This window comes from Neodiprion pinetum, chromosome 5 (genome assembly GCF_021155775.2).
Source record: "Neodiprion pinetum isolate iyNeoPine1 chromosome 5, iyNeoPine1.2, whole genome shotgun sequence".
Classification (NCBI taxonomy): domain Eukaryota; kingdom Metazoa; phylum Arthropoda; class Insecta; order Hymenoptera; family Diprionidae; genus Neodiprion; species Neodiprion pinetum.
The window spans coordinates 30,833,829-30,859,354 of NC_060236.1; the positions used below are offsets into that span (position 1 = coordinate 30,833,829).

The 25,526-nt window shown below is 40.0% G+C and overlaps 1 protein-coding gene and 1 long non-coding RNA gene across 11 annotated transcripts in view; one reads left to right on the forward strand and one right to left on the reverse strand.

Annotated features, from left to right (window-relative positions):
* Positions 1–24,962, forward strand: part of Shal (potassium voltage-gated channel protein Shal) — a 48,584-nt gene extending 23,622 nt beyond the window's left edge. Inside the window, exons 3-7 of one of the 10 annotated variants that reach the window (XR_006883654.2) lie at positions 1,862–2,050; positions 4,808–4,960; positions 14,414–15,376; positions 15,469–15,509; positions 15,931–18,730. Coding sequence is in view for 6 of the 10 variants with exons in the window: in XM_069136024.1 (XP_068992125.1) it covers positions 1,862–2,050; positions 4,808–4,960; positions 18,787–18,870; positions 20,242–20,400 (585 nt within the window). In the remaining 4 variants the exon portion in view is untranslated. Of the gene's footprint in view, positions 1–1,861; positions 2,051–2,354; positions 2,499–4,807; positions 4,961–14,413; positions 18,731–18,786; positions 18,871–20,241 lie in introns of those variants that run through there. The other 9 variants (XR_006883653.2, XR_011177124.1, XR_006883652.2 and 6 more) reach the window with 9 other exon arrangements.
* Positions 13,184–17,607, reverse strand: LOC138190963 (uncharacterized). The gene is made up of 2 exons (XR_011177125.1): positions 16,431–17,607; positions 13,184–16,322 (listed from the first exon to the last, which is right to left on the reverse strand). It is a non-coding gene; the product is annotated as an uncharacterized lncRNA (long non-coding RNA).
* Positions 24,963–25,526: the final 564 nt, after the last annotated feature.

Consider the following 25,526-nt stretch of genomic DNA (forward strand, 5'->3'; position numbering starts at 1 on the left):
GACACAGTGAAAGCTGGACAAGCTTTTACGGCTAACTGACTGATGACTGCTCGAGTCATCGGAACGTCATATTGGTCATATTTATAGTTCACCCCTTAATGGGGGAGAGTTTTAAGTTTGATGCCTCGCTTCGATTAGGTTGGCTCTCCTGCCTTGCATATGAAAATATTGCCGTGGTACGATTCCGTCAACCAATAGAGTTCGATTATCTTTCGCATGCGCAGATCGTCACTCAGTCCGCTAAGTCTGTTTCCTTTCGGTACAGCCGAATTTATGCCCTCGACATCTAATACTTACACGGCTAAAAATTATTCTTAAAATAAACCCTTACCTGCCTGATACGTGGCTGCTGAAGCTCTGTAGTGCGCCTCTCGCTATATGTCGCTGTATATACTCGCCGCGCTCTTTACTTGACTTCGTCGTTTTCCTGCACCCTTTTCCTACCCCGGGTGAAACCCTCGAGCCACATGGGCGTCGTGCTCTTTGTCGGGCTCCACGAGCCGAGAGGTTAGTGCAGCTACTGTATAAAGGTGTTGTATATACGATGTTGTCGGAGAACCGGACTCCCTTAGGCGCTGCGCAAAATAACGAGGCAACAGTTATGGCCCCTGGCTCACTGACGCTCATGTACGCAAACACGAACGCCGAACGCGCACAACGGTTTTAAAGCGACGACTGTAATCGTTCCGAACTTTTCAAACATCCTTGGAAACACCCTCATCAGCAGCCTCAGCTACGATTACCTCGCTTCACTCTCTCCCGGCTCTTTAACTGGTGGAAATTTAATTGTGAAAGATGATTTATGTGAGTAAAGGCGCAGCTGTTTCCCGATTGGTCAATTCCCGTCTAAGTTCTTGCTGCTGAAAATCTAGTGCCAAGTTTTTACGAGGTATATATATGTATCGTATACATCATTCGGAAGTTGAACTGTTTTAGTTTCAAATTAGACACTGCGGCCTCATGATTTAGGGAGGTTGGCGAGGAATGCTCGCACTCGGATGTTGTCTTGAGAGGGAAATCCCGCCTTCGGACTGAGAACCCAACTTTCGTCTAGGCGGTTATGCCTACTATTTGTAGAGGAAAGTTGGGTTTCCCCCATTCAAGATGATCCCTGCATATTTGTGCCTCTGTTGTACAAGTTGCTGGCTTGTTCCGACAACTCGCGGTAGTCTAGCCTCAGGTGTATCCTTAGGTGTTCTTGTATAGTAGGTTCTTGACCGACCTGGAGACTTGAAGAAATCCTCGTCTACACGCCCCAGCCAAGAGGGTGCTCTCTTATTCTTGCGTTGACAGTTGGGGCCGGAAGCGACACCGCTGCACGTATTCGACGAGGATATACGTATGAGACCCGGACTGTAAATAACCCATGATGTGTATTTCGAGGGAAATTGAATCGATACGACTCCGTCGAAGTGACTCGTTGAAGCGGGAAAAAGGCTTGAACCTGAATTTACGCTCGAATTTTTTTTTCTTAACATATCCACACACACACGCACTCACATATCAATCGGTTTCCGGTCACGCCGAGGAGTTATTATAATATCATGTATACACATACCGAAAAGGCATGTTAACCTCTTCGCTTTTCGACACTTTCGGTTGTGTAGACTGGAGATAACGAAGATATATCGTCGTTCGGTATTAGTCAAAGGGGGTTAATAACCAAGTCTGAAGTTCTGTTTACCGTAGGTAAGCAGGCGGGTACTTGTGTAGCCACGGAGTCGCGAAATGCGAAGTGTAAACTTCCGTGGGATGGATATAATCCCCGCACTACCTGTTCTTAAAAGGATCTTTCGCCAGAACACATCGCTTCATTCTGAGCTCACGTCACCTCACAGCCGTCTATCATTTGCCCTTCCAGAAAGCTAGATTGGCCAGGATTCGCATCGCCAAAGCCTCCAGCGGAGCGGCATTTGTCAGCAAGAAGAAAGCCGCTGAGGCTCGTCTCGCCGCCCAGGAAAGCGGACTCGATCTTGAAGACAACTACAGGGAGGAGGACATCTTCGAACTACAGCATCATCATCTGTTACGCTGCCTGGAAAAAACTACGGTAAAATTTCTCTCACTTTATGCTTATATTTATCGTTTATATTGATATACCATACAATATCACTGTATGTATACTATGGTTATTATTGTGTTTACCGTTGTTATGGTCGTTGTTTTAAACCAGCTTGTCAATGTCGTTTTAACTTTCCAATTCGTTTTCTTTACTTTCAATATTCCTTCTCTACCTCTTTCCTTCCTTCTTGAAACGTTTATTATATGTTTCTCGCGGAATTTTACAGTGTCGATGTACAAAACAATCGCTTCAATTCTTCATTATAATTACTTCCCATTCTATCTAATCGCAGAATTCAACGCCATTATGGTGCAGTTGCAGTCTTCAACGGGCCAAAAATGGAGCGAAATTGGCTTTACACAGACCAGATTTTAATGGTCAATTTTTAATAGTGTAATAAATGTCACTGTTCGTTGTGCTCTCTCCAATTCTCCCTCGTTTTCTCGTTACGGGTAAACAGAGAAAGTCGAGCTAGTGTGCGAGAGAGGGAGAGAGAGAGAAACGATGGAGAACGGATTTTCTGGATCAAAATGTCGTAATTTTCCTGTCTCAAGGGAATTCAGCGGGTATCGCGTCCACTGCAGTATTTTCGAAATAGCCACACCTAGGGATTACAGTGGGTCATGCCCATACTTTTGCCATCATGTACATAGATGCCTTTGTTCATTGGACGACATGAAACAAAATCATTCCCCCCGGTCAGGTCACCTCAATACGTCTGTGCGCGAGCGAAAAACGTCGCATGGTTGAATTGTAAACTTGACACTTCACATCTTTCAAGCCACCACATAAATATTAGTGTCTTCTTATTCAATGGAGGCTAATCCTCTGATGGCCATAGGGGTAACAAAAGACAGTTTTTTTCATAGAATGTATGACGGTTCGTTTAATTGTTCATAATTCACTTGACAAGTTATAGAAAACACTTTATCCATAAGTTCATGCGTAGCAGATTTTCTGCAACTTTCTGCCTTGGCCTCCATGCCTATTTACTGTACATTGTATGCGTATCGGAATAACAAAGATGCTGCTTAACTTTTCGCTTTCTCGGAAGTTTAACGCAGCTGGCTCATCGCACAGCCACGGGGCGGAAAGTTGTACGCAGTCTACTGTGTTAGTGCTTTTCGCGAATTTTGTACCTACGTATGTACGAGTATGTACATACGCTCAACGACGCGCAATGTGAACAAGACTAGAGTCGGGGGGGATCAACCTTGTCGATGAAACCTTATTATTGTTATTCCTAGCTTGTCATAAAATATGTTGTGACTCACCAGAAAATTATTATCCCAATATAATACTCAGGCGATAATGAATTCTTAGTTGTATATAGTGTTTCATAATGTTTTGTTAAAAATTTTCATTCGTATCATATACATCCTATATTAAAATGAATATTTATACTCTGTGCTGATAAATTACCACTATCTAAGAGACCCTCGAGTAAGAGTCCGGCAAGTGCGATATAAATTTCGCGTCGAGCTGGAACCCAATTTTACATTTCAAATGCCCTGTCGCGAAACTCGATACGGGCCTTCCGGTTTGACACAAAATAGAAGATGGTGGAGCACCAAAAACCAACACCGTACTGTCTCGACTCCAACTGGAGGATCTCTGGCTCTGGTATTTGGTAACGAGTATACTCCCTTAGAGTTCCTTCAATAAGAGTCGTGCCACCGCATAGCCAGTTTTCAATGGCTGTCCGGATTCGACAACTAGTCGCGGACTTCGATGGCGGAAAAATCAAAACTAGCTTAGACGTACCTTAACCTGCAATTTATTGGTCCTTTGCACCGCAGACTTTCCCAAAGATTACAGATTATCCGAAAATGCAGTGAGTTCCTGTATCTGCGGAACGACGCGTGCGCATTATTCAAGCAGCCAGAGTTATACAGTCATTTTTTTCGACAACTTTGAATGTCATTTGTTTTGACAACGTTTGCTGAACTTGAAGTGAGTTTTAACTCGGGTTGTTTGAATAAAGCGCATGCATCGTTTCGCAGGTAAAGAACCTCACTGTACATCACACGATGTTTCTTAATAGATGTTCCTGGTTCAGGATAGAAATACCAAGAACAATGTAACTCATCCGTTATTACAAACTGAAGTGACCTTAATTTCACCAGGCATACATTACGTGAAGACTTAATCTCAGGTTGATGAATTCATTTGTAACTACTGTACCATAACAGTTTTAGAAAACTGAATAACCAAGTGCGCATGCTTCAAGCTTTTCGTCCGTCAAGTCAGGCTAGCCAACTCTATCTGATTGCGCAACAGTTTCGATGCTACCTTGACTCGAATGCAGATCCGTCGCATTTTTGCCATCTTAAATGCTTAACGCAACATAACCTCGAAATGTTTGAGAAATTTTCTAGCCAGCATCTCTCCGGGACTGACAATGAGTTGGTCAACCTGCAACAAGCGGACGGAAAATAAGGCGCGATTTGGTTAAATCTACCGATTCAGTAGTCACATGGTTTGGCGCATGCGCATTCGGATGTTCAGTTTCCTGAGATTATCACGGTACAGCCTTGATGTTCGTCAATCAATTACGTACAGAGACAGAAAAAACCTCCTACCATTTAACGATTCGTCGCGTTTTATTTTACAAACGCATCGTTCGTTCTGTAACCGTGATTCAAAGAGCGCAGCCAAGGCTCGGACATCAATGGCGGCGTGTTGGCACGACTCTAATCGAAGGTACTCTAGCAACGACTATCCTATACCCAACGCGCGTTTCAGGATCGCGAGTTCGTGGAGATGGAGGTGCCATTCAACGGAGCCCCGAAGAGGCCCGGATCTCCGTCCCCGCTGACGTCGCCAGCTCACAGTACGGCGTCACGTGGAGGGCTGCTGCGTTCCTGCTGCGGCAGGTGTTACCCTCAGCGATATCAGGTACGCGGTCAGCAGCACATTCTCGCGTCAACCACCTCGATCAGCGACCTTCAATCAGCTCCCGCCCCGTCATCGTCATCGCCCTCGCACAATTCCCCGCATTTCACCCAATTACCGACCGCCAATCACCCACCGTCCCATCTCCTAGACTCCGCTAACTCCGTAAGCTCAGAAGCCATCGCCGTCGCTACGACGACAACCTTACCGAGCGTCGCTTTTTACGATCCTCGACGTCCCCAGACAATCGGTGGTGCCCCGTGCAGTTCTTACAACGAGACACCCGTCTGAATCTTTTTTTTTTCTTTTTCAAATTCACTCAATCACTCACTCACTCATTCACTCACTCACTCACTCAATCATTCATTCGTATTTTAGAGGTTTTTTTGTTATTTTTTTATCTATCGAAACCACCTTGTTGAAAACGAAAATCTTTTTCTTTTACGTCACTATTATCATACCTTCAATATAACGAATCGACGCTGATCAATAATATCGTTACTCACAGAAAGAGGGAGAGAAAAAAAAAAAAAAACTCGTATCTTGTGTTTGTTTTTCTATCTTCTGCTGTGTTTCAACGTGGCTTGACGCCGAGCGTCGCCTTGGAAGTATGCAGTCTATGCCCTAGAGATGATAGATAGGTAAATAGATAGATAGATAGATAGATAGATTGGCTCGTACTTTGCACGTCTGTATGAGACTGGTAATTTAATAACAATAATGATATACATATGATATAATACATAACATAGATAGTGTAGTATCGTATAACAAACAGTATCCCAATTATTGACACGGTTATTGTTACTGTGTAAGTAATAATCGTTCTGATCGTTATTGCATATCACGAGGCGAGAATGTTGACAGCGATTCGTGACGAGAAGCGAAAAATTCGAGTGGCGTATTAGCTGTCCAGAACTATACAAACGTTATATTTTATCCGCATTTGTTTACGCCATCCGGGAGACAGACGTGTATACAAATGTGTTTTCCGCAATCAGAACCAACGATTTTTCATCCAAATGACCCAGAATTTAACTGGCACATTACACGGTTCCACCGCGGATGCAAACAAATGGTTCACCAAGAGAATAATCTCAATTCCTGATCGGATTTAATTCTAGACTCGCTAATTAACACAGTTCCAAAAATTTCGACAGGCAGTTGTTTCGGCTTTCGTTCACTTCGCAAGCCTGCTATATACCATAGACGCAGAGCATGGGACTGCGGATTTCCTGTAATGTCTGTGGTAACACCAAAAGTGAGAGAGAAGGAAACACGCCCAATGTCTGTCTCTTTCTAAGCATTTGACATTGGTCGTTGGTCGATGGCATACGACGATAATTATTTAAGAATCGATGCAATATATTTCGCCAGAATTTATGAGGCTTAAAAAAAGAGTTTATAACTGCGAGGAGATGAAAAACCTCCGAAGATCGTTTCATAAACAAATCAAATGTCACAACGTGATGTTAATTTCTTGTGTTCAAACATGCCCACATTAATAGTTAATTGATACAATGAATAAAGGAAAGAAACTGTTGTTTGATGAGATAAATTTAAAAAGGAAAAATATTTTCTCCGTACTCAACACGCAATGTCTTATTTCTATCAATTTTGGAAAGAATAATCTCACATCAGGGTTACGTTTCTGGTTAGAAAGAAACAGATATTGGCCGCGCGCGTTTCCGTCTCTTTTTCCGAATACGCAGTCCTCGCTCTACATATAATAAAACAAATATTTCTCGTTTAAAAATCATGCTTTGAGATCGACTTTACGCGTGTGTTAAGGGTAACTATTCCATTATCAGTATACATATAACTTTGCAGAAGAGTATAATTTACGAGAATGGATGAAATTTGTGTTTTCATCTTGAAAAAATAAATTTTTCTATTGCGTATAATGTGTAACTCGTATACATTACACGGCACACATATCTGATCCATAGTGTATAGGAGCATCAAATTATCCATCATTAGATACATAAATTAAAATCTGCTAGGTATTCAACAAATTATCATATATAAGTATATTTAATATTTCATCTTTGGTACTGTGAATTTTTCAATTCTACATGTTATAGGTATATTATTATAATATATACATATATATAAATGTGTGCGATTTTATCACGCCCAAGACTTCGTGCCAAAATTGCAGGAATATAAAGACTTTCAACGGTATTCTAAACCACGGGCCTTTCTTCACAACGGCTTCACATAATTATTGAAAATATTATTTAATGTTGTAAGAATATATATATATACGAGTATAATGCAAATGTCACGAGTCAAGCGTCATATCAATATGCAGCATACACAGGTAAAAAATAGAGAAATATAAAATATGAGAAGAAAGATCGGTACGAGGAATCAAAAACATATATATAAAATTTAAACAATAATCTTGATCAGGATATTAACGATAGTCATTCAACATATTCGGTAATATTATATTACTATAGTTAATATGAAAATATATAGATACCAGTAATAAAAATAACAATTTCACTGCATGCGCGCACACTTAACATGATTCTTATTAAGTGACCGGTTAAGTTTGTGAAAATTGATCGTATATTCTCAGTTACGACAGAGAAAGATATATCACTACATATATACATATATAATGGCTAATTAGTTTAATATAATTAGTAGCATGCGGGAGTTCATAGGTAGGTATGTAATATGTATACATATATGACGGGGTTAGTGCAAAAATGGTATAAGTGCATGTTTGCTCAATCTGAAATATTGACGTTAAAAATTATAAATCCTTTCGAAATTCCCAGCTAGGGTGGTATGACGCTTTTATATATCGGAATGTCTAGAAAAATAGTATATTATTTTGTAACCCAAATTCTCTTTATTACAATAATTGACCTATACTGACAATACCTTGCATTTTATACCCCTTTTCACAAATATTTCTTGCCATTTCAGTGTCACAATTCATTAAGAATATAATAATCGAGAATTGTAAACTCGGTCCGGTTTACGGAACGACGCTTCGAATGCACTTGTACCGTTTTTACACCAAGCGATCTGAACTTTTTAGTTACAAGCTACAATGATGCGCAAATGAATGACGCAGTCGAACTTCAACTGACGTAAACGATTTTTTCTCTAAAACAGAGCGGTTTTAAGTGTACGAAACCATGCTTAGCTCGGATTATTCAAACTTGTCTTTTACACACCCTTTTCGCACTAACCTCCATATACGTATATATATTATATGTATTACAATCTATGCATACAGAAAATATGACATATGTATAAATACTGCAGTGTCGCAGTGTGATACATGTATGTATATATAAAGAAAGAATCGAGGAAACGAAAGAAGAAGAGAAAAGTGGATAAGAAATTTTTGGACCAAGAGATCAGATTCGACCGTGATGAATAAAAGAAAGAAAAAAAAAACGCTATATACATATATAATACGTATTAACATAGTATATTACATATTAGTAATCGCACGTTAAGAGACGTCTTCCATTTGCGTTCTAGGCTTTCAATTGTTTTACCCCTTGACCCTCGGAGACCCCGCCCCACCCCCCCTTATCACAATTTCTCAAGAAAAGGAAAAAAAAAAAAAGTAAATAATAATCCCTCGTCTTCCATGTGGGGTGGTGGTGATTCCTTGTTGTTTTTTTTCAATTTTTCATCTTCTTCTTCTCTTTTATAAATTTTTCTTTCACATATCAATATATTTGTTTTCATCTCGTCGCTGCATGAAAATATCGTTTTGAATACCTCTTGTCGAGTTGAAACTGCACGTGGCTTCGCCCCCCCCTCTCCTCCCGCCCCCCCCCCCCCCCCCCCGCTCCCCGTTAATTAGAATTTCCCTTGTACCTCAATTTAGCGTATTACCTTGTTATATCCACCCACATAATCACCTTGTCGGGATATTTTGTATAACGTTGAACCGTTTAAAAGGTTTCTTCGAATAATTTATACGAACACCCGTAAATAATGATATAGACATCAGGTGTTTACCCCAGAATATATATTACTAATTATACGTTATATATATGTGATAATATATATATATATATATTATGCGAGGGTGCAGAGATATAGAAAATAATGAGGACGTGATGATTTTTTGATTATACGTATGTAAGCCGTTATAGATACGCTAAAAGGAAACGTGAAATATGCGTCTAGCGACTCGGAGCCGTAGCCTGAAACGCAGACTCGGATCCTTTGATCTTCGACCATTACGTTACCTTACGTTACATTTCACCGATGTATCGCCTTTATCTCATGGTTCGTACGCGCTAGCGCTTCTTTAATGTAACGTTACGACGATCCACGGATACACGGATCATTGCGTCGGATCGGCGGGGCTACGTCATCGAAACGTTGGAATTATAGACATTGGAATAATGGCTGTTTCAATCGAATCTTGTCTCGCTAGTTTTACGTCGATACAGGGTATACCGAGTTAGGTTTTACACGTTCCGCATTACCGGCCAATACCGATTGTCGGTAACGTAGACCGAAGCGCGATCGTCCAGCTTTGCCAAAAAAAAAAAAAAAAAGTCGAAAAATCTATGAGGAATGGCTGAAAACTTGACTGGAAAATGTATATTGCACGAAAGGATAAATTTCTCGTTGAGTTGAGGCCTCAGATTAATAGCTGAAAAATTTGATAACACTGTTTTCGAAACGTCTGTTTAAAATTCAAATCCTGCACGCACATACTTACCGTATCGTATTTACAACCGAATGTGACAGTATAAATGCATGGGGCCTGAAACATTTCGTTGAATGAATTTATTGTAAATAATCACGAGCAAATGCATACACACACACACACGTACGCACACATAGTTTGTTACTAATCGTCACTTTAGATCAATGGATTTTTTGCATTTTTGGCAATCTGTGGCAGACGTTCAGGCGGGATAAGTTGACGGGCGCTTTTTTCTTAGTAATACCCTGTATCGATGCTACTGGAATGTGTTTCGATGGTTTCTCATTCGTTTATCGCACATTTATTAAATAAGCTTGTTTCGACGTGATAGGTCGACGTTCGGTCGTGCGACGATACTCTATCAGATTAGTATCAATTGGCGCAATGAAAAAGGCAAAAAAGAGGAGGGGGGGGGGGGGGGGAGACCAAAATTAAGAGGAGGTAATGAAGCGACAACTAAGACTCGATATATATATATATATATTTATATATCGATATTTAAATACATATGCATATATATAAATCTATAATAATTAAGTATACGTAGTTAGTCGATAAGGAAAGGATCAATCTTATCTTGTTGACTTATGAAATTTTATTCGTGCATAAACGATGATATTATTATAAATAAATAGTAAATTACTCGGAGCTAGATCGCGCCTAAATTCAAGGTACAATTATCACGACATAAATAGGCTTAACGACTATACTTGAAGGTATTGTTAAAGCTTAGACTTAGGTCGAAAAAAAAAAAAAAAAAAAAAAAAGAAACGTTCCCTTGACAATCGTGTACAGGTCGTTCGTTCGATGTTGTGTATATAGATAATCGCTGCGTTTTAATTTTAAACGATCATATCTAGCCATACCTACGTGTGTGTATATTTAACATATTCGATGACGTGATGTTTCCCACTATAATTCAATTGTGACGCTTTAAGCCCATGATTTTTAAATGATAATATCTTACGCCTTTTTAACTCGAGATATATTAATATTTAAATTATACAATATATATAAAGATATACCTTAAAATAGTTAGAAACTCTCAGCTATAATCTCATCATGGACCAATTTGAGAATATCATTAAAATAGTACAACTGAGCGTCTATATAAAATATATTACATATATACGGGATCAGTTGAAAACGCAGGGCAAAATATTGAAAATTTGAGGTTATCGTAATCTTACGTAAATATGCCCATGAGATAAGGAATACGAAAGACAAAACGTGAAAAAGAAACGTGACTGATGAAACTTTTTCGTTAACACATTATATACCATCATCCATGGTTTTGATTTTTTTTTTTTTCGATTATCATCGTTACGTCTCTGGTTAAACGTTGTTTTTAAAATTTATTGGCTTTTACACATATATATAAATATATAACTACGATCAAAACATTCCATGACAGCGGGCTGCGGTAAAAGTATAATATACCCAGAGTTGTCAAACTCATTTCAAGTGAAAAAAACATTCGAGCGAAAAATAATAAATTCGAAAACAGCCAATTATCATCGCGCATCGCCGTATTGTTCTAGACGTCTGTTGGGCTCTGATCGATTATTACATGTATATTCGAAAATAGAACCAAAGGGAGAAAAGCTAGCGAGATATGGAGAACAGAAGAGAAACAGTCGGCTAAGTCTTCAAAAGATAAAAAAATTAAATAATCCTGGTGAAAATCTTTATTCAATATTCCATGAGAATAATGGAAAATGTTTTGCTGAGATGCTTGAATTTCGATACGCAAAAGTTTCGATACAAAAAATGTGACAAAAATAAGTGATATTCCTTACAATTTGAGTATGAACATATTTGTTTGATTCGCGTAATCTTACTTTCACTTTCATTTCAAGATTGATGTTTTTTTTTTTTTTTTGTTTTTCCAAAGAATATTTGGATAAAAATATGCACCAGGAAGGCTGAATAACTAGAAACAGGAACGAAAAACACTTGTGTAGTATGAAAGATTGTTTATCGAAACGCGATGAGTAGAGAAATAAAAATACGTTGCATAACTCTTCGTCACTTGGCATCAAGGATGAAAATATTTGGTGGTGTTTAGATTTTTCTAACAATATCGCATCAGAGTAACGAAGTGGGATGAAAAAATTTTCAATACAACACAGTCGATTTGGATGAGCGAGACGGAAGCAAGTGAGAGAGGAGAGAGAGAGAGAGAGAGAGAGAGAGAGAGAGAGAGAGAGAGAGAGACAGAGAGAGAGAGAGAGAGAGAGGGCTAAAGGAAGACTGAGAGAGTGTAAGAGGGGAATGTTTTTACAACTTACGTCATAGGACAGGTATGTGCGATAAGAATTTTTGTTTATAGAATCTATCCGATGTGTTCTAGGTTGTTAAACCGTTTACAGAACGTTATGCCAGCATATCTTGCATCATACTATAAGTGTCCACGATTTAAGGATTTGCCGGACGTACAGTCGGGTTGAAAAAATGGTTGAAACAAAAACGTTATAATTATTTTATAATTTCTTAACGAAAAATCAACATTGCTTGTGACCAATTCTGATCAGTAACAGCTCATTTTGTATGCGAATGAGTTATATTTTGGGCAGCAATTATGTAGTTATTATCGAGTCAGAAAAAAAAAGTAGAAGGATAATGCGATTATTCTAAATTCGTTAATAATATGGTTATGACGGTTGAAATTCAGTGTTGAAAAATTCTTTAACGGATCACAGGGACTTTGTCTTTAAATTATATTTTATTTGATATGGTTCAGTGAAACTTGGTAAACTTCACTGTTCACTCTTGTTTTCGTTCCAATACATTTTTAAGCTAACTGTACGTACGTTAAACCTAATTATCAGTATCCCGTGGATGGAGTCTAGTTAAACCATATGCTACATACTTTTGAACATTTTATTACCATCGTTTTTTCACCGTCTTCTTCAATCGCGTAATATCGCCGGATTTCACGCACGCAGACTTGAATATTTTACTTCCGTATCATACGCGTATATATATATATATATATAATAAAATTTTTAACGAAGGTATTCTCGTCATGTTTTAACGAATCTTGGTGTTACGCGCGTTGGCATTCTTAACTTTTAATTACATGGCATCTAATTAGTTGGCTGCAGATTTTTAGAGTGCACGCCCGACGAGTTCCGCATTTCGATTCAAAGTCAAGCTCGCCCATCGTCATTGTTTGCAAAGCGTAGCTTGTGCATAATACGCTGCATAATTTACAGCGGATCGAGATACGCGAGAAGAACTGTACCATCCGTAAGGCTTTTCATTTCCGCATATTTTCGACGTCGTTAACGTAACGTACACGCGTATAGAGTTTATACCTCGCATCGGAAACTGCATATGACAGATAATTGTACGATCGATATATTCATTGTCTAGACATGGCTCATTTTATGGGGTCGGGATTTACTGTTTGCTCCGTGGTTATTATTATTATCATTACCATCATCGTTGTCGGTTTTATTATCAATATTGTTATATTTATTATCACTCTATCGCACCAAGGAATTTTTTTTTTCCGCCGATACTATTCTCGCCCGGTCGGCATTATGTCTGTGCCTCTCAACGTTTCTCAAGATCTCTTCAGAAAATATAACGAACCTCTGAGATTCGCGCAGTTGCGGGTCAAAGTGAACCAACCAAGGTTTTTTATCCGCCAGGCTGCGATTTACCGCCGTGAATCACTGAAGGGGAGTTTGTAGAAAAGAAGCAGGGTAAAAAAGGCGCCGTAAAGAATTTTAGATCTGCCTTCTTATTCCAGATCTCTGAATGTATCTCAGAATGAGTAACCGGACGAGCACCATTTTATAACGGGGTGGAGTCAATGCCTGCAGGAAGTTCAGCCGGGCAAACCACTTCCGTCGATAATTGCAGGGGCGGTTTTCTCAACTACTTCGGCCCCGCCCTTACAGCCCTTCATTAGGCAATCTAACTGCGAATTAAATTGCCCGGTATATTCTGATTTTCAGACAAATTTTCGAATGTCCGTCGTTACAGTTTGAATCCGTTCTAAACTACTACGATTAGTTGGGTTCTCGACCGTAGGTGGCGCCCGATCGGGGAGGGGGGAGCTAAAACGACAGTCGTTCATGCGCCACCGAACGGGAAGGATCGACGGATGTAAAAACAGTTGCCTGGCACCTGTCCACCTTTAAGATCACCGTATCATTTTTTTCATTGCCTTCTCATATTCATTTTTTACGCCTTTTCGTTTCCTACCATGAACAGAGATGCATACATTTGAAAGTTAAAAACTACGAAGAAGATTAACACTACGCATTGAGAAAAATTTCATTTGTTATGGTTACCTGAAAATTCTAGTCAACGGGGCATCGTAACGATTTAAATATTCTTCGTATCGCAAGAAAATGTGGTACAAGTAGATGTTTAGTGTGATTGTACCTAGTTGTCAATGCTACATACTAGATTTTCTTGATTCGGTTGAAAAACTCATTTTCATTTTATACATACTCAGAACTGTGTTGTTTGATTATTGTAAAAAATAAAAATAGTCAAGGACCGTACAAGTGGTGACCGCGACTATAAATTTCTCTCGGTGTGTATATTAAAAAAATTTCACAAATTAATGAACATTACACAAATGAAAAACTTTTAGATTGAATGTGCCATGATACAATTGTGGTAATGATTAATTATTTTCATTATTATTAATTCAGTTTTCTTTCTGTTTCTATTCTTCTTCTTCTACTTCGTGACATCTTTTATCGTACCTTCACGGATTTGTTCGCGCTTAGGATCGACGCGTGTCACCCGAGGATGGAAGGAAGGAACGTCGCGTAAGTAAATGTCGACACGCGATCTGCAACAGATGATCACGATGTGTGTACTCACAGTGTCATGTTGTTCTTGTGAAAAAGCCACCTTCCCAGTAAGCCATACGTGTTGCATATCGTACGTTGTACTCAATGCGAGGCAAAGTAATAATAATAAATTATAAAGTAGCGCTAGTATCCAAGTATCATTCCTCATTCTCGGTGTGCAGACAAACATTAAAGTGTATACAATGACCAGAAACCTTCAGGCACTGTCTTTGGTCCAACTGTTGCTGTACACTCCACTGTATACGTCTGTGTTCACAGTTCCTTTACGTACATCGACAGAGATCTAATATTTATCATATTACTTCTATAATTACTAAAATCGACCGAGGGCTTAGCGCACCCTCGAGATACCCAGGTGAGATAAGAAACTGTATCTATCTTAACGGGCAGTTATCGAAGTCCTAAGCATTAACCCAAAATTAGCACCTCGTTCCTGGTGATAATTTATATTGGGACACATTATACACCCTAAATTCCGTAGGATATTCGATAACTGTTGAATTGGATCATCCGCGTTATTTGCGCAACAACACTTCGCCAGTCAAAATTTACACGTGACATTATCTACACACTGTTTATTCCCCGGGATTGTTTCACGGCAATCCTTACAGGATTACTCTAACCCGTTTTGCAATCCTTCGAGTCCACTCTGTGACCCGGAATTCTGGGCATTGAAATCCTCTCTTCAAACTTGTGCCCATCCTACCGCACCACTGATTTCTATCGAGTTATAGGCGGCTCCCTCCCGGGGGCTTATTTAAAGTAGGCCATCGCCTCTATCTTCGAATCGTACAACTTCGGGTCACCAGTGATAAAAAGTGACTGGCAACGCGTTCTGCGCCCGGTGATGTAAGCTGATACGTGTGGTCGTCACAGGTGAGTATGTTCGTAAAGCTAATTACATTCTCGAGTACGAGGCGTGCTGCTGCAGCTGTGGCTTTGATAACAATTATTGTTAATGTTGACAGGGGTGACCAAGGATCGGGAAAGCTAAACGATTTGTTTACGGGTGAGTTCAGGTAAACTCGCAGACTGGCCTTTCTATGTTTGTCTAGTTTCCCGTCCTCAGCAGTCAAACTTTACCGTCACCTGTGACCTCGTCACAATGGAGGCGCAACCACTCGGAATGTAGAAAATTAACACCGCTGGTTGTGAGTAATATCGTGCAGAACGCTAAAACGTTCGGTCCGGTGCACAATGCTCGTTGTGGAGCCGGATTTATCGTTGACCGTACCTCGAAGTTTCACGTCATAGTCCATCGGCACGGTGCTTCAGACTCAATCGGAGTCTCTTCTGTGTTAACTTCTCTGTGCTTTGGCGTAACTCAAAAGCCAATTTTGGCGGTTAAATAGGTAGAAGGAATGCAGTTCTTTGACTCTGTTCAAGCGACCTATACGTTCTAACGTTATTTTTCTCCTACAAATTCACAGGGTGAAGTCTGATCTGACATGCCGGTTCCGTCATTCGACAAAGCGTATGGGTTCCGTTATTTCAGAAACGTGAGGACGACGCGCCAATTACACAGTCAAGAACGGAGAAACATCTTCATCGGGTCCGACGTTAATTGCCATCTGTGCGATGGACAAAGAGACTCGGCGAGAAAAACGAGGAGTATCTCTTTAGACGTGGATGCGAATGAAATCGATATAGCAGGAGGGATAATGGGATCACCGGTCATTCTTTACCGTCAGATGAGACAGTCCCATATAATCCTCTCCTTTCAGCTATTGTCGTTGTGATGTCATTGGTGATGCGTTACTATCACCATTCGATGGTCGTCAGAACGGAATGGACTTGAAACGTTTCCACGATAAAGACGGATCTGCGGGGAATTTGCGAATTGTCATATTAATTGTAGTTGACTTAGTGCATTCCGGACACTATAATACCAACGAATAAAAGATGAGATCCGCCTCGTGGTCTTTTTTACCTTTGCATCCGTCGATAAGGACCGGGTGGACATAAAGTCTGCTGCTCGGTTCGCCATCGGTCCTTTCAGTCCCAATTGAATTAAGTAGGAAATCATATCTCGCCATCCTCCCTCCCGAACAACGTGCGCACGGTACTTCAACGCGCGGCCATCAAATTCTGTTTCCTAACCTAGGTAATAATACTGGAGCCCCGTGAAGGGGATAAAGAAGTATCAACTTCTTTCACTTCTTCGAACATTCCACCCCACTTTCATCATTTACCACTGTCTGAGCTCCTCACGACAGAAAGATTATGTAGTGTAGGTCTAGGCGTAGCATTTAGGCGCAGCGAGTTTTTTGGGGGGTGGAAATCGGGCCGAGTTATGGTGGATCGAGGAGAATGATTACCGGGAAGAAACGGTGAAAGTTAGTAGATTGAACGTCAGACTGCGCATGCGCGAGCTTTATCGGATTTTCATGCAGGCTGGCCACCTCAAGCTTCTGCTGTCACAATTGACTTACGAAGATTGTGTGCAGGTTGATTCGAACTTTTTGCTCGGTTAAGTAGATCTCTCATGCTTCATGTAGCTATTCCGAAAGTCTTGGGAAACTTTTATTGTTAACCGAATTACGGCTGATGGCCAAGTACGAGTCACTAGAACAACATAATTTCAACTCACCACTTAACGCGGGAGATTTTCACATTTCGTACCACTTTTTGAGTAAGTTGGCACTCCTGCCTTGCACACTCGGTAAAAACATTGCCGCGATACGATCTTACCCGCAAATAGATCTAATCATTTTTCGTATGCACGGTCAGTCACTCAACCCGCTATGTTTCACCGTATGTACAGTAGAGAGCGAATGACGAGTCGAGAGTGAGAGACAGAGAGAGAGAGAGAGAGAGAGAGAGTGTGCGAAAGGGCGAGGAAGGTAGTGTGCGAATGGGGGGATGAACGTGGTGGGAAATATGGAATGCGAGAGAAAGAGGAGAACCGACGAAGCTCTAGCGGCCGACAATGTAGCGTGTGCTTTGGGTGTGGATTTCAGCAGGCGTACAGTCAGTACATCCCGGCGACTAGGGCCCAGGTTTCGGGCGGCCCAGGCGGCGGGCAGACGGGGGTCGCCATGGACGGCACGTATCTGGTCGAGGCCTCGTTTTGAACGAGGAGAGCGCTTCTCGTAGACACGTCTTCCTCGTAAATCCCACCGCCTAAGAGAAAAGAAAAGAATGACGAAAAGACGGAAAGAATTTGAAAACAAAAAAAAAAATAATAACAAATGAAAAGAAATAAACTACAGGAACACGTACAAACATTATACGTTTTAAGAAACATCATGCACTCACAGATCAACGAATACACCCGAGTCACACATTATACACGCACACACGTACGCACATTCGAATAAAACAAAAAAAAAAATAACGACACCAAAAAATCATGCATACATACATACATTATACATGTATACGTATAACGAAAAATAAAAATGAAGATACGATTAAAAATTTCATTAAATAAGGAAAACCGAGAGACCGGATGTGCGGAGACACGCAGACGTTGCATAACGTAATAAATTTAGAACATTGCAACGAGACAACAAAAAAAAAACAAACAAACAAACACACAACATTCAAACGAACGACAAACTCTGAATGCTCGATACAGATGACAAATTTCAAAGATACACGCAAAAAAAAAAAAAAAACAAGTAACGAAAAGAAAAAAAGAATTCAAATGGCAAACCACCGCACCTCACCTCACTCAATCAATTCTTCTATTTCCCTATTTCTCTGCCACCCGCGTTCGACGACGCCGTTGGACTCGACAACGCCCCGTTTCTTCTTCTCTTCTTCGACGACGACAACAACGACAACAACAACAACAACAACAACAACAACAACAACGGATGGGAAATTCCGCGTGCACTTGATCTCGTGTGCGTGAACGTCGTATGAACAACTGTCCAACCTGCCCCGCAATGGCTTCTCCCTCCCAACGACAACGACGATGGACGTACGCGATTTTTATCCGGTGTGATACACGTACAAAACGATAAAAAAAAAAAAAAAACAACAATACGACAAAAAATATGTTTCACACGCTTGATCGCATTGGACGATGACGATATCGCCGTCGCCCCGAATTAACCATTGATTAAATGTATATACATATGCATACACATGTGTACAACGACTAACCGTAACGAACACAAATACGAATTACGAACGATTCATTTGTAACCAACGTAACGGAAAAAAAAAAACAAAAAAAAATCACAACAACTGAAAAATGAAAAATCAATCAAATTATCACACGAACTAACATGTCGTTGTCTCGGAACAACGAACAATCGTCGTTGAAACCCATGAAGAGCTTGTCGTACCGGATCGCGTCCAACATGAGCAAGGACAGAGTGGTCCTCGTTTACGGCGACCGTATACAAGTGCGGAAAAAGGTAAAACCAAAAGAAAGAAGAGACTCTTCTTCTCCAGCCGCACTATTATGTATATATATACATATATATATATATATATATATATATACATATATATATATATATATATGGGGGGACTCGCTGGACTTTGCAAGCGAGCCTCTTCGCATCTGCCTGAGCTGCCTATCGCCTGTCTCTCTGCTATTGCTTATACGTATATTATACTTACGTGCCATACATCCGCACAGCTGCATTCTCGGTGCCGCATCTGCATCTGCATATGTACCTGCTCTGGAGCCCAGTCTCCGTATTTATCTCACACACATCATACATATACTAAAACTTTTGCCCACGTTCGCCGACGACCAGCCCTCGTCGTATAGCTTTTGTTTGAAAACGGACGTGCGGTATTTCGCATCGCTTTAAACTTGCTACCACCACTCTACTGCTTCCAGCTGCCATTGCTACTACTATCCACTAACCACTACCAATGCTATATATATCTATTGTACGGTACCGTAAGGTATACATGTATACGCATATAGTAGTTTACTATCGTCTGCATCGCCTTGGCTTTTATTCGGTGCGTCGTTGTCGCTTATTGTCTAACTATATATTCCCTCTATATGTAGACATATGTATGTGTGTTAGGTACCTACGTCTCGCTTGACGTTCTTTCTCCCGCCTACATGCACTTGATTCACACCGCACCCGGACAAATACGCGTCATATCCACACCTGACGTAGGTGTCTCTACCTTGCCTGTCGCACCGCTTTCCAGTATATTATACTATACATACTCTGTGCACAATAGAGATTTATTTTGTTGTAGAGTCGTTTAGAGTACTCTTACCTTTTGCCGTACATATATACTATATGTATGTATATATTTTCTTTATACGTTTTAATACAAGTACACATGTTATACCTCTAAGTAGTATTTTAGGTCTACGTTTTACATCCCTCGTTGTGATTACCTTTGTTTTTTTACCCCCTTTGTTTTCACCTGCACACTACCGAAGAGCAGATTTGCTAATTACTCCACTTTTCATCTATCCGCATTGTATAGGTATGTGTGCTCTTATAAATTAAAAAAAGAATAAAAATTCAAACACCAAATTCCTGAAACTCTTTCACTTGGTGAAAAAAAAGCAATAGATACCTACGTTTTTTTGTTTTCTTTTGTTTTTTTGGAATCATGTCTACTTTTGTAGCTCAAGAAGAAGGCGGGATGATTTCTCTCTTCCCCTCGATTAAATTTCGCGTACCGAGTGGTAAAGATACAGTCACGTATGAACGAAGATAATTGCGGTGGAGGGGAAGAGAGCGTCGAAATTGGTGCGGTATGTATGTGTGTTTCGCAATGCCAATATGCTTCCCGAACTGTTTCAGGATCTTAAGAAGCGTGGTTCCCACACCTGCGACATGCAGGCACTTCAGCCACTTTCGGTCCCGACAGCGACCTCGACCTGCACCGGCGCCGGAACCACTTCGGGAACCGTCCCAGCACTTACTTCCGGTTGTCAGCCCTCGCTGTCCGAACCGGCCTGAGCCGTTGCCGGCTAAGAAAAGCAACGTGGAGTTGACGCGGTGACATTACACAGTCGGCGATCAAAGACCAGAGACCAAGACGACGTTCCTCATTGTCCATCCATCCCTTCTTCCCGAGCCTCTTGCGATCGAATCCTCGATTAACGCGATATCGAGACGAAAAATCGCGGCCCAGGATATTCGTGGAAACACCTCGTGGTGTCGTCGTTGTCATACATGAGAGAAGAAAAGTAAGAAATATACGAAGGAAACTCCGCGTGATATACAGAAAAATATAATATGTTATAGCGGTAATGTTATATGATGGGGGGGGGATGGGATTCGTGCTTAAGAGACGAGTTATGAGGGTGACAACAAGGATGCTCGTGCCCATTTCTCGGCCACTTCATCCGGGAAATAGACAGCAATGGGAAGGGGGTGGCGAGACGCTTCCATTCTCGAAATGCTTTCTCGTTCTTAGTTACTCTCTCGTTCCCCGTCCTACGGTTCATCATCCGGGTACTCTGAAGGAACGGGAGCTAGAGAGTTCTCGGTACCTAAGTTTAGAGACTAGCGTACGAATTGCGTACCCCCCCGCCCCCCCCTCCTGGAAGACAATACGACCGAGATATCGATCAGACGAGGAGGGAATTGAGGAGAGATGGAAGGGCCAAGATAAGAACCCGTCGCAGAGAATTTCGCCCCCCCTCCCCCCCCCCCCTCCATCCTCCTCTTCTTCCTCATCCCCCCCCATTCATCCGCCCCTCTCGTTGTTTCTGAATTGATGTTAGCTGCATAGTAGTTAGCGCAGGAACGGGCTCTCAGTCCTTCAGGACCTTCTACAGGATCGATTAAATGTGTATTATAGTCCTTACCTTACCGTGTTAGGAACACCATATTGTGTCGCCTTGTTATAAGATCGGTCACCGGGCTGTCATCGTCTCCGCTGCGGGTGTAAATTTACTTTGAATCAACAAACGCCTTGATTGTCATCTTTTGAAGGGTTTTACTGGGCGAAGCTTTCGAGATCTAAACGAAGGGAACAGCCCTGTAATGAAATCAAAACGCTGATTGCCCGTAAAAATAACTGCAATATAGCAATGCCCTATCTGATCGGTCTTCTCGGGTAGTTCGATTTTTAAAGCTTCTGCTGCAGCCACATTTAATATCGACGCAAACATGAACTGAAAATCAAATTACATTACATTATTTCCAATTAAAATAAATTGAAAAGCTCGTTCGAGAATTACTTTTTATTGGTATATTTAAGGGCGTCGTTAACGAAACATTTAGCTCAGGCTAGGTCTTAAACTTCAGCTTAACCATGACGTGTAACCACGTTAACCACTCGCCTCGGAACGTCATGAAAATCTGGGCACAATTGAAATTGACGTAAAATATGAACGAAAATTAGTTTTCAATGGTCTTCGGAGTCTCCGGGTCTTCAGGAAGTTGGTAAATTTCCAATGGACGAATCAAATGCAATTATTTATTTAACCAGGCACTCTTGGAGTTGGATAATAATTACGTTGTCATGATTTACAAGTTTTTTTGACACTTCAACGATATGCAGTAAATGTGAAACGCTTGGGTGACGGATATAGTTGATCGTATATCACCGTAGTGCGATTATGTAGAACGGTGTTAGCCATTGTACACATACTTATGATAGTCCCGTGCAGTCATCATTCGTGACTGAGAACGTCGAGTTGGCTCGGCGAAAAAGGAAAAATCGTTTCTTCATGCGGAATTTTCAATTGATCACCAGGCAATACACAAGTGATAAATATTTCACATCACACATGTATTCATACCTGTACACTGAGAAGAAACGGTAAAACTTTGCAGTCAAGCGAGCGGCTGCGCATGCGCGAAATAATCGAACTCTATTGGACGGCGAGATCGTATCGCGGCAATATTTACGCCCGCAAAGCAGGGGAGCCAACCTAATCGGAGCGGGGCGTGAAATGTCGAACTCTCTCGCGTTAAAGACCACTCTTAGCAGTCATCGGTCAGTTGACTTTAAAAGCTTGCTCAGTCTTCCCGAATTACTACATCAGTTGTTCGAGATGCGCTTAACCTGCAAAAAATTCGCAACACCTCTACGTAATATCCGTAAATCGAGTTTGACAGATGACGCTTGAATTAGCTAGTCTGCATGAAAAATTGTCGCGCATGTGCATAGTCGGAAGTTTAATTCGCCATGTTTCACCGTTTCCTCGATATGTATAACGGTTTTGTCACGATGAAAGAAGAGAAAGAAAACAAATTGCCCAACCTGCAGTCCAGTCATTCCGTATATGGTATACATACATTACATATACACACGTCATATAGCTGGTGATATCGCATATACAATACACATTATGATAGAACACAACCGACATTGATGAAAGACAAAGAGATTTAGGAGGAATATCAATCGTGCAGACCGAACGCGTCGCTCATTTGCCAAATCACGGAAACCTAGCTGTTAAATCGTTGTCCTGTAATGTCATCCAACATATAATATTATGATACTGTATATCGGACGTTTCGCAGTTCCGTCGAATTAATTATTGTTACATAAATATAAAGTAAGGAATCGTTCTTGCAATCAGTCACGTAATCATTTCAAATGTGAATGAAAAAAATTATCTCTTTCCAATTATCAAAGGGAAACTTTATTGAAAATATCTTATGTGTTGGATGTTACGGGTGCGATTTTTCGGTCATGTGCACAAACGGATGATTGGACGATTCAAAGTTCACTCGAATAATTACCGCGGTGATAAACTTGCGCGTTAACATGCAATTTCTAGTTGAGGATACCCTTGTTCTTTCAAAATTTCGTATCAAATTTACTCGATACAGAATTATATATACATACACACATATATATATATACTAAAACTTGCGTCGTGTGTACGTTAAATTCGACTCGCGTCGCATCGTCTATAATATATACTTAGCTGTACATAAAATCTATAGGTAAAAATTAAATAAATAATTAAACGAATAATGAAGAAAAGAGGAAATATGTATATATATATATATATATGTATATATATATGTATATATATATATATATATATATAATTATATACAAATAAATAAATTGTTCAATACATTATTTATTGATTATAACGTTTTAAGATCATCCGTTACATCATGTATTTGATCGGCAAATAAGTTGGATATGGGTTATTTTATTGTTAGAACCGATTGTGTAAAACAATATTGAAGAATGGGGAAGAGGAAATTATTATTCTAAAACATTCAATTATAGACTAGATAGTAGTGTGACGTATAATGAACGTAAATCGTGGGTAGAAAAAAGAAGTCTAAAAAATTTAATTAAAAAAATACATACCTGTCGTACTCTATCATTCAGATTAAAAAAGCAAGAAAAAAAAAAAAAACTAAGAACAAAGATTTATGAGAAAAAAAAATAAAAAAAACTAATCATGAGATAACGAGATTGTTCGCTCGTACGTACATAGATTACCCGATCACCCAAAACAGTGATAATAATTAAAACACGTCTTTGGATAATTAACCGCAAGAAAGCCAACAATAACAAACCAAAAAGAAGGGAGGAAAAAATTGAAACAAATTATTTAAAAGATGAAAAAAAAAAGGAAACACACACGGTCATTTACGGCCATCATCAAGTCCAGCGCTAGATTTGTTTTCGTGAGTTTGTTATTTCTCTCGTCGAAGTTGGCAATACAATATTCGAAAAGAGTAGGAAGTGTAGGTACATAACATACAGCTCGTTGATTATTTCGTAATACAAAGGAGGATCCTTTTTAATTTGAAGTCGCATTTAATTTACCGCATTTTTTCGGCATTCGTTCCATCTCTTCGTTGCAGAAACACAATAATTTTCGGTATATCAAGAACAACGTCGTATTGAAAGAGTTTTAGGGAAAAAAATTGAAGGAAGTTGGTTAAGGAATGATGAGATCAGACACGTGGCGCAGGTTTATTTGAACCAAGTATATATAGAAAACTGCCGATTAAAATGTGGTGGGAAAAAAATCCCCAGACGCAAAGTGATAGGGTGTGATTGAGAAAGAGAGTGAGAGAACTATTATAGGTAGATGAATGGTAGAGGTAAGGAAAGTGGCGAGATACATGACGAGGGAGGGAAGAGAGAAATGATGAGAGAGAAAAAACGTGGAAGCACATCGGCACATTCACAGCAAGCAAACAGAAATATATCCTCCCCAAAATCACCACCGTCCACGCATTTGCGTAAATTAAAGCTAATAACATACATATATAGTATATTAATATATATACTGAAAATATTCTAAAATAAATAAATCTGTAACCAGGGTGAATGGAATGAATGAAATGAGTAAAAACGTTTGACTGCGTATCTGAATTATCATCGTTACTATCATCGTCGCCATAGTTTCTCTTTTCATACTTCGATAAAATCAATCGACATCCTTCTTTCAATTTTCCTTCTCTCCGTAATACTGCTTTGTCGCTATATACGATTTCAAATTTAATTATGAAAAATTAGAAAGAAAAAGGATTGAAATATACTAAAAAAAAAATACAAAGAGTAAATAAATAAATAAATAAATAAATCGTAAAACTATCCAACACCAAATAGAACAGTAATTGCCAGAATATCTTTTCGTCTTTTCATGATATATTCAAATATGTCTCAATCATTCTCTTGTCGATGTTGATTCGACTTCATTTTCTCACCTAATCACTCCTATCGGTTCGCTGTTACTCTTTATGTACTCTCGTTGCGGGACCGGCCATGTAAAATTATAAGAAAACTTATTCCGACCACCTGGAACAAAGTAAAAAATCGAAAGAATGACAAATGAATCCATTGCTGCCACGATCATCGATCGTACACGTCGAAAACCATTTGATCAAATCATGGCGTTAGATAGTTTTTACTCGCCAGACCCTGAGGATATATTGGGATATTTTTTTTATTCCTCCGGTTATGGGAAATTTATTAGCTCTATGGGAGATGCAGCGGGCATATTTGCGTACTTTACAGGCGTTTACGAGCGTGAGAGGACTTAGTTGAAACGGTCACAAAGTTTGCTAGAGTAAGACTGGCTTTGAGTGCGGAGGTAGGATTCCAAATGTCTTGGAACTCGGATCTGGAATGAATTCATAAAATCATC